Source organism: Mytilus edulis, chromosome 8 (genome assembly GCF_963676685.1).
Source record: "Mytilus edulis chromosome 8, xbMytEdul2.2, whole genome shotgun sequence".
NCBI classification, from domain to species: domain Eukaryota; kingdom Metazoa; phylum Mollusca; class Bivalvia; order Mytilida; family Mytilidae; genus Mytilus; species Mytilus edulis.
In genome coordinates this window covers 34,194,235-34,205,322 of record NC_092351.1, presented here as the reverse complement: position 1 = coordinate 34,205,322, position 11,088 = coordinate 34,194,235, and the positions used below count along the sequence as shown (strand labels likewise).

The following is an 11,088-nucleotide window of genomic DNA, read 5'->3' as shown; positions in this document are numbered from 1 at the left end:
AAGTGAATTATTATTTTCCTTATCACTTTTATTAATGATCGAACAAAATATTTGTAAAATGTATATCTAGTACCTTTAAATAGATGAATGGATTTTTTTTAATGTTATCATCCATATTACAGATTCACACTTTTCAATCGCAACTGTATTTAAAAGGTTTTCGTTTTCCTTAAAAGCAAACACAAGATAAAAAACAGATTTAAGAAGCCATCTTTTTTAATCCCTAATTCCGCCCCAAACGTTTGTTTTCTTGAGATTAGTGTGAAAGCTGCGATCTCTTACGAAAAAAGGAAGTAGGTATGTAAAAAGTAAAATAGGCGGTAGTGCATACTTTGACAAACAATACCACACTATCCAAACATTAAGTGGTGTTTACTTATGTGACAATATTTTGAAACATTGTTAACAAAAATAATTCTTCCTCCATTTGTAACCTAAGTTTTAAATCTTTTACACTTATTGTTCTTTAAAATGAGTCAAAGACCACGTGGTATTTGGGAACAAATTTTTCTATTCTGTATTTGATCTCAAAGAAATGTTTTCAGAATTTCAAATTTTAACAAATCTTTCATATTCAAAACTCCTTGTTATTAATGTTATTATACAGTTATTCAACTAGCCCTGCACGAGCTTAAAGCAATTTCAATTTTGGATATACTTGTTTACACAATCGTCATTAGGACTTTGCAGAAGAATTGTCTCATTGTCAATCATAGTTACTACTATTTTTTTTTATATAAAATTCAATTGATCAATGTTATATGGTTTTTCAATGAAGAAATTTATTTACAATGGTCAGAAATTACAATATTTGTATACATTAACAATACACAGATCATTGTAGCATCAAATTGTTTGGAACTTGATTGAATTGGTAAAACTCGGTCATCATTTCACTTTTAAAACTTTAAGAACTTCCTCTTTTAGTTGTTTCTTGTCAACCTTTCCACTGATTGTTCTAGGGAAAGAGTCAATGAACACGTGATATTTTGGAACAGCAAGTCTGTTATGTATGTTTTCTTTTTTGGTGATGCCTTTGTTTGGAATTAAGGCTTTAAGATCGTCCCATGTGGTTGTTGATTCCGGTTTCTTCATTAAACAGGCACATGCTTCTTGGAACATCACCTTGTCTTCAATAGCTATCACTTTGACATCTAATATGTCTGGATGCGCAGATAGTACATTTTCTAAATGTACAGGAGACATTTTCCAACCTCCTATTATGATAACATCCGATAAACGACCACTGACGACAACCTGGCCATCAGAAGTAACGTATCCTATATCATTTGTTTTAAACCAACCAGACTGGTCTAAAACTTCGACGGTTTTTTCTTGGTTGTTCAAATATCCAAGGAAACGAACACTGGATCGAACATTTATTTCTCCCGTGACGTTTCTTTTACAAAGTTTACCAGCTTGGTCAAGAACAGTTATCTCTATGCCTCTGACTGGAGATCCTACTGAATAATCCTCAAAGTCTTCAGGTCGTACTATTTCTTTGTAGCAGATAGATCCAAGTTCGGTTGTTCCATAAACGTTAATAAAACGGCGGGCTACCTTTTCAATTACAGAAGCATAGTTTGTAGATAATGGAAATCCTGCTGTAGTCACACATTTCAGTGGAAAGCTTGAACAATTTATTTCGCCATCCGAATATTCTAGCAAAGATGGACCATATATCCCAGCGAAAGTGCAGTTTTCTTTCTCAATTACTTTTGCTGTAAGTTTTGCAAATTGTCTCGCGGTGCTTATGTTGTTTAAATAACTAGTTACTGTCACCAACGTGTTGCCTAAATTTAACAACGAAAAGACATAACCACCAATCCATATAAATGGCTGAGAATTAAAGATTACGTCTTCTTTTTCCATCCTCATCACTTGGTTGGTCATTGGTAGTACAGATGATACATGGAAATGAGTTTTGGGGATGAGTTTGCTTTGACCGGTTGTTCCAGAGGTCATCATAATTATACAGACGTCATCTGGTAGCAAAATTGGTAGTTCTATACCAAAATTAAATTCCGCTAATTGCTGAAGTGAACCAAAGGTGAATGGAAAATCAGCGGCGTCTTCTGTTCCAACCCGAATAGCATATTTTAGCGATGAAACATCTGTTTTTAAAACTCTTCCATTCTCGTTAGTGCCACTTACAAATTGACGGACTATGTCAATCTTTTCAGCGCTATCTCCGAATATAATAGCTGTGCATTTCTTACTCTGATTTAGTGCTTGAACAATGTTTTGTCCATCATTTGACAAATACGAAAATCCAAGAGTGATTGCTCCAGCAAGAGCAATCCCAAAATGACAAAAAATCCATTCTGGAATGTTCGGTAAACCTAGACCAACAACGTCGCCTGGTTGTATTCCTAACTTGATCAGACCTTGAGCACATTCCCATGATTTTCTATATAGATTTCCAAAAGTCAAAGATTGTCTCTCAAATTCAGGTGTGTAAAATACTATGGCTTCTTTATCTGGTGTTTCCTTGGAGTATCTTTCCAACTTGTCTCTTATAGTTTCATAAACAAAGGGTTCTACCATAGGATTACACAGATAACTTATGTCTTCCATGTTCTAGTTATAATAAGAAAATGGTGTGTCGCTTATACTTACACTTCTTATAAATAAGTTCGGATGTGACCGGAGAATGTGTTTTTCTTCCTGATACATTGTAAAAGATTAACAAAGAAATAAAGTCTATTGTTATATGCGAACAGACACTTGATGGTGCAGTACTTGATAACTTTTTCACACATAATGATGAGGCCCCCACAAGACATTGAAATCAATTTTAACATTGTTTAGCTCGTTGTGTTATTTCAAAGTAGTTTAAATATAATTATTGTATTATTCAAACTGAAGCTGTACAATATGTAAAATTTGGAATATACATATCACTACAAGTGAAATAATTAGTATGACCCGGAAACAAGTTGCAAAGTTGAATTAATCAGTAAACGCAAAAATACATGGAAAAGGTCTTTATGATAATAACTGCCATATGCCTTACTTGGTACAGGACATTTTAGAGAAAAACGGTGCGTTTAACCTATTTGTATGGCTAGCCAAACCTATCTCTTGTATGGTTATGTTTAAAACAAAACGCAAAATGACAATACCTCGTGACAGGAATACAATCATACACAAGCTGTTTCATTCATGATGGTCAGATATGTGTATATTTATATACTAGTTGTATAAATAACAGCTCAACAATGTTAGATCTGTAAACTTGCCTCGCCGGGATTCGAACTCATGCTACTGAGATATCGTGGTACCAAATCGCCTTGTATTATGCCCGACGCGCTAGACCATTCGACTATCTAGGCTCTACAGAAATATTGTTGTGTGTTCTAACGTTAATCTTTGATCTTTTTCTGTTTTTGCCAAAGCGTTGACAGTTTATTTTCGACTAAATAGTTTCAATGTCCTTTTGATCGCCTCACTTTGGTGTCGATGATTATTGCATCAAGTTTATAAGGTTTTATCTCTTGCAACAAGTTTGTTTTTCATTCTGTTGGCTATCATAACTTTCAATATTAGGAGAACATCTGTGTTTCACACTTTGACGACTTGATCCATTTTTATTTTTCGTATGTGGCAAACTAAATACATGAGTTGCATCTAAAACTAAAAAACTGCAAGCATTTTATAGTTCTTTATTTTATGTTTTGAAGATGGAGTGCTTTTACTGAAAAAGTAATGTGGCAATGTTGATTCAAGATTAACGCTGAATATGAAATGCAGGATACTAAGAATAAAGCCCATGTATCTATAAACGGTTTACTTATACGCCTAGAAATCGAAAGTTAGAGTCGGTTTAGAAATAAACATGATGTTGTGATGTTACACTTTTGTTTCAGGTTGGGTGAAGGTTGGCGTCTATAAATTTTAAATGTTTTTAACCCGCTGCATTTGTTTGCACCTGTCCTATGCCAGGAACCTAGTGTTCAGTGGTTGTGGTTTGTTGATATGGTTCATAAGTGTTTCTCGTTTCTCGATTTTTTATATAACTTAGACCGTTTATTTTCCTGTTTGAATGGTTTTACACTAGTCATTTTTAGGATCCTTTTGAGTGAGTCAAGAAGTTCGTACTTTGACCTATAATGGTTTACTTTTACAAATTGCGACTCTGATGAGGAGTTGTCTCATTGGCACTCATACCCAATCTCCTTATATATATATTATGGCAAAAAGATATATATATATATATTCAACTTTCTCTACAATTTTCAACATCCAAGAAACTATAAAGTTTAACATAAAGATGTACCCATAAAACAAGAGTGTCCTGGGTTTGTAATCAAAATTCAATAAATCATTAAAAAGGAAGCACATTTTGAGATGTGCAATGTAACAAGATAATGAAGATCACACCACTACTTCCACCTGTTTTGAAAGAATTAAATCTGTATTAATTCAGGCAAGAGAAAATGCATAATGATTATTTTGTCGATTTTGAGTCTTTTAATAACGACATTTATACAAAATAATTAGCCTGGTATCGCTGATGTTACTTTTTTTCCCCTCACAAACTGTGAATAAATGAGGGAGTAAAAGTTAACAATGTCGAGTAGATTTCGTCAAGGATTGAATTTACTTGAGACGTATTCTATTGTTATAGTATATATATCCTGTGAATAGTATACCAAGTCCAAGTGATTTATTACACTAGAACATAAAGATGTGTTTTGACAATGTTTTTACAATATTATTTGTAACTGCACCCGAACATTTAAAAGAAATGGACTTGTAAGGTTTGAATAGTTGTCTTTTTATATCTCCTAAAGAGGTGGAAGATGAATTTCATTTTATCATAACATGTTCAGAAATTAATAAAACTAGGATCAAAATGTTTAATGAAATTTCTATTATTGTCCCCAGTTTTAATTCAATGAGTGAAGAAAAAAAATTTGATTTTATATTTTCCTGTGAAGAATATGATATTTTACTTATTATTGTTAACTATATAAGTGAAATGTATAATGCGAGAAACAATTATAATGTCATTATATGAACTGTGTAATTGATGTATAAACTTATAATATTATATATGTAGGACTCGGAGGTGCGATGGGGACGCTGAAGTGCGATGGTCACGCTGAAGTGCGATGGTCACGCTGAAGTGCGATGGTCTACGCCGAAGTGCGATGGTTTAGCAGGACTTTTAGTTGTTTTGACGTTTTCTAAACAACACGGATTCGCAGGCAGGTGGATAAGATTATTTAGATTAAGATTTATTGCGAACAAAGGAATTAAAAAAAAAAGAAAAAAAAAAACAAAGTAACGAACAATTCAAGTCCAGAACAGTTTTGAGCATTAGAGGTTGAGGTTACAAAATAATTTATAACTAAGTCATGCTACAAATCATAAGGAACAAATCGGCTAAAAGATGATCTTGGTCTGCAAATTGGTTATCTAGCGTTCGATGTTATGTCGCACACATTTTGTACGACCAATAAAATGTCAGGGTCTTTGGTTCAAGTATGTTTCACTAAATTATATGTGATTTTTTTTTAAATAGAATAAAATTTATTAAAAGCAATCATATTTATCGAGTCGATATAATTTTGCTTTATTATTGAGATGAATTCTGCTTTGTAAGAAAATTCGCACTACTTATAAGTCTAATTGTATTGTTTTTACAGTATAAGTCTTCTGCAACAGGTTAGTCTGCGGAATAGCGGAAAATCAGCTTATTCTAAAGTTTTCACAGAACTCGCGTCACGTTTCGCTATAAGTCAAGCATATATACATGTACTTGATGGCTTTTATTTGTTAAAAACTGTTACGATATTATATAAATGGATAAATGAGTGTCTTATGAGCAATTTCTCGGCTATGATATGACGAGAACAAGTTATATTTGATAAAATGAGATGGACCCTGCGTAGCACTATATAGACCGACACGCTGAACCTTTTTTTTTTGGCGCACTTGACATTTCCTCCAACTCGAATCGCGTATACTAAATTACATCGCACTTCAGCGTAACCATCATCGCACTTCAGCGTAGATATCAACAAGTTAACGTCACAATGTTACCATCGCACTTCAGCGTGTTAACCAACGCACTTCAGCGTACACCATCGCACTTCAGCGTGACCATCGCGGTTCGGAGTACCATCGGGGTTCCGAGTCCTACATATAAGCATAATATTTGAATTGATAATTTTAAAGAGGAGGCATGCTGTCAAAAATAGTATTATAATTAAAATTAATATTCTATAAAAAAAAAAAAAAAAAAAAAATCTTTCAATGCTACATGTTTGTAGTGTTTAATGTCTATCGTTTTGTGATTAATATGCCTGTCTGTCTGTTTGTTTTTGTTTTGTATTTTAGTAACAATCCTACTGTTTGGATTTTATACTAATAAAATTCTTATTCTTATTCTTATTCCTAAAGTTTATATTGATAAAGATATTTTATCACAACTGTTTGTAAAATATAAAATGGATCAAATAGTTTATTCTACTGTTATCATTTATATTACAGAATAACATTTTTTCACTGGGGACGCTATTGTTAAAGAGTGTTAACTTTCCTGTTTCCTTAAAAGTAAATACAAGATAAAAAAAAATATTTAAGAAGACGTTAATCCCTTATTCTGCTCGCAACCGTTTGTTTTCTTGAGATAAGTGTGAAAACTGTGATCTCTTACGAAAATAGGAAGTATGTGTGTTAAAAGTAAAATAGGCGGTAGTGCATACTTTGAAAAACAATGACACAACCTCCAAAATAAAAGTGGGTTTTTTTTTACAAGTAAAACTCGCTTTTTTTGTAGGATTTGTCACTGTTCCTCAAAGTATACACTACTAAAATTGAGAATGGGAATGGGGAATGTGCCAAAGAGACAACAACCCGACCATAGAAAAAAACAACAGCAGAAGGTCACCAACAGGTCTTCAATGTAGCGAGAAATTCCCGCACCCGGAGGCGTCCTTCAGCTGGCCCCTAAACAAATATATACTAGTTCAGTGATAATGAACGCCATACTAATTTCCAAATTGTACACAAGAAACTAAAATAAAAATAATACAAGACTAACAAAGGCCAGAGGCTCCTGACTTGGGACAGGCGCAAAAATGCGGCGGGGTTAAACATGTTTGTGAGATCTCAACCCTCCCCCTATACCTCTAGTCAATGTAGAAAAGTAAACGCATAACAATACGCACATTAAAATTCAGTCCAAGAGAAGTCCGAGTCTGATGTCAGAAGATGTAACCAAAGAAAATAAACAAAATGACAATAATACATAAATAACAACAGACTACTAGCAGTTAACTGACATGCCAGCTCCAGACTTCAATTAAACTGACTGAAAGATTATGATTTCAAATGCACAATCCTTCCCGTTAGGGGTTTAGTATCATACCATCATAACATATATGAGAAGAACATAACCCGTGTCATGCCAACAACTGGTTTTTGAATAAATGTGTTTAGTTCCGATGCAAAGACCCTATAAGTGAATCAATATTAACGCCAAAATATGCTTTAATGACCTGACAACAGTATCGTAACTATATCCCTTCTTAATAAGTCTATTCAAAGGTTTTGTTAGTTTTTGAGGTGAATACTGACACCTTTGTGCTTTATAAAGAATATTTCCATAAAAAATTGGATGTGAAATACCTGAACGTATAAGAAGTCTGCATGTTGAGCTATATTTACAAATGATGTCCTTATACCGATGATAAAATTTAGTAAATGTTTTGACTAGTTTGTGATATCGAAAACCCTGGTGTAATAATTTTTCAGTAATACATAAATTTCTCTCGTTAAAATGTAAAACATTGTTACATACACGAGCGAATCGTACAAGTTGAGATATATAAACACCGTAAGATGGTGACAAGGGAACGTCACCATCTAAAAATGGATAATTAACGATAGGAAATGAAAAATTATCTCTTTTATCATAAATTTTAGTATTCAGCTTTCCATTAGTGATATAGATATCAAGATCGAGGAAAGGACAGTGGTCATTGCTAGTATTAGCTTTATTTAAAGTAAGTTCAGCAGGATTAATTTCTTTAATATACATACTGTATATTTTCCTTTATGTTACAGTTGTAGGATAACATCAGACTTCTTTCAGTTGTAACTAAAAGGGAATATATTGTTTCTATTATAAAGTGTTGAGAACTTCCTCCCTCAACCTTTTATTTCAATCTTTTAACTTATTGCCATCGGCGGACCCAAAAGGGGGAGGGGGGTCCGGGGGTTGGAACCCCCTTTTTTGGCAGAACAATACATTTGAATGGGGACATTTAGCTGGACCCCCCCCCCCCCTTTATCCTGGGTTGGGACCCCCCTTATTTTTAAATGGCTGGATTCGCCCCTGATTGTTATTATGAATGAGTCAATGGGGAGATGGTATTTCAGGTTAGCATGTCTGAAGTAAATATTTATTTGTTTCTGCAAATTATTAAAATGTTGTTTTACTTATTTATTTTTTGGCTCTCAAGGGAATGTTTTCAGATTTTCGAATTTTTACAAAAAAAATATATTCAAGGTTTCCAGTTATATTTGTAACTTGATTAAATGGATAAAATTCGGTCATTATTTCACTATTGCAATCTTAGAACGACCACTTTGTAATCATCGGCTTTTTTTCAACCTTTCCGCTAATTTTACTTGGCAACGAGTCAATAAACACGTGGTATTTTAGAAGAAAAAAATGATACAATAAAATTATAAAAATTAATGCAAATGTTTTAAGTTTCCAGCATAGTTTAGAAAGTCAATTTACATAGGTTGACTTCAGTCCTCATTATCTTTTGTTGATTTTTTTTTATCGTCACTATAAACTATTGTATATCTACTGTTGTTTTTGTCCTTTGTTGAGGCATATTATAGAAAGATTTCATATCGAATGTATTTAGCGTTCGTCGTCCGTAAACTTTTCACCTTTTGACCATCTACTTGAGAACTACCTTAAAGGATCAATATATTATTAACTGTTATTTTTCTCCATTTTTGAAGAAAAGAAATAAACATTTACGTTATAAATGCCATACCTCCATAGCGCTTTTATGGATTAACCTTTACTAAGAACGGTCAAGCCAAATATTTGAAGCCAAGGATGAATAAAACTCAAAGACGGTCGAAGAGCTTTATAACTTAAAAGGACCTATAAAACATTTAACAAAAATCCATTTAAAGCAAACTTTGTCTTAGATGAAGCATATTATAAATGCATTTGAAGCATATGAAAAAATATAACGTGTAATTTTTCATATCAGATGTATTTATAAGTCCTGGGTCAATATTACCCTTCGACCTTTCGGCTCCGTTTGTGATTATAAAACATCTGATATATATATAAAAAAAACCTCTTATAATCGGATAGTCTTGTTACACTAAATGACAAACATACAAAATATACATTTTTAAAGAAGATATGTATATATAAGTATAGTATTAATAAATGGGTGTTTTTATAAAGGCCCTGCTATATGTCCAAGTTCTGTAATAATGGTCGAGGAAGTCTGTAATGGTCCGAGGCAACGCCGAGGGCCATTACAGCCATCCGAGGACATTATTACTGACCGAGGACATATAACAGGGCCATTGTAAAAACACCCCATTTATTAATACATTTATTAACCAACCGCACAAAGGTGTATGTGTTGCTGCCAACAACAAATGGAAGTGTTTAACGACCTTGACTGGCTTTTCAGCCCTCGCACGGTCGGCTCGGTGACCGAAGGCGATTGGTGAGCGTTTAAATATTTTCTGCCGTGGGTCAGGAACAGGTAGTAGAGGACGTCGCCATTTTGGTTTTGGTGAGTTGGTTTTGTTTTGTTAACTATTTTGATCTTATTTCTTCACAACGGCTGCTTTCATGGCCAGTTTGGTCAGCTTGGCAGCCCGCTAACCTCGATGATGGAGTACTGGTAGATGGGTCGTGGAGATAGTGCTAAAGATGACAGGAAGCTTTATCAGGACCAAAGCCGTGAGGCAGTGAAATGAAGGTCAATTATCTAACTCCTTGGATACAGCCCAGCACGTCCGTCCAGCTGTAATGACTGAGACGTGACTGGATTCTGTTGCTGCCAACTTGATGTACTCTATATATATATACCGTTTTTTAAACTTATAGTCTATTTCAAAAATATTGATTTTAAGAAAACCATAGCATTACCGTATTTTACAGAATAAAATTATGATGACTTTTTTAACGAGGCAATCCGTTTTGAAAATCGGCGGCTATGTTAAATTTATTGATATTAACACTATTTTTCTGTAATGGCCCTGTTTTTCTGTAACGGCCCTGTATTGATGCCCAGTTTGTCTGTATTAAGCCCAGTTAGGGTTTATAATAAACAATCATTTTTGGCAATAATGTACTTAGTTGGTTAATAATATAGATGATAACATGCCCTTTTCCATATTGGCCCTGGTCTCATCCCGAGACTCCCATTGGCCTCGAGGCTTTAGAACCTATTATTAACCAACTAAGTACATTATTGCCAAAAATGACTGGTTATTAAAAATAACATATTTTCTGTAATGGCCCTGTTTTTCTGTAATGGCCCTGTTTTTTTTCTGTAATGGCCCTGTTTTTCTGTAATGGCCCTGTATTAATGCCCGGTTTGTCTCTATAAAGCACAGTTAGGGTTTTTAATAAAGTTGATATAAAAATTAAGTTGTAAAGAGTATAATACTTTTTTGTATTTTATTTAATTTAGTAACCAGCAACCAACATTAAAGAACCATATATAGGGATCACTGTTCCTCCTGTTTTTCAACACATAACTTTAATATCTTGGATATTTGGTATATTAACACATACACTTTTATTCAGTTGGTTAATAAATGTATTAAGAAATGGGTGTTTTTATAATGGCTCTGTTATATGTCCTCGGTCAGTAATAATGGCCTCGGATGTCTGTAATGGCCCGAGGCAACGCCTCGGGCCATTACAGACTTCCTCGACCATTATAACAGACCTTGGACATATAACAGGGCCATTATAAAAACACCCATTCATTAATACTATAAAGGCGACGCTTATATGTCTGTTTTTTTTATACATACGTACTAATTTCATTTTGTAAAAATAAGGCATATAAT

General features: G+C 33.7%; 1 protein-coding gene across 1 annotated transcript; it reads right to left on the bottom strand.

The window, feature by feature from the left end:
* Positions 1 to 760: 760 nt before the first annotated feature.
* LOC139485429 (medium-chain acyl-CoA ligase ACSF2, mitochondrial-like) lies at positions 761 to 2,682 on the bottom strand. The gene has a single exon (XM_071269904.1). It carries the CDS (start codon positions 2,575 to 2,577, stop codon positions 889 to 891), a length of 1,689 nt encoding a protein of 562 aa, XP_071126005.1. The 5' UTR covers positions 2,578 to 2,682; the 3' UTR covers positions 761 to 888.
* Between the last annotated feature and the right edge of the window lie 8,406 nt (positions 2,683 to 11,088).

Bases quoted from the DNA above. Each gene is read 5' to 3' on its own strand.
- LOC139485429 (XM_071269904.1), bottom strand. From the start codon at position 2,577: ATGGAAGACATAAGTTATCTGTGTAATCCTATGGTAGAACCCTTTGTT.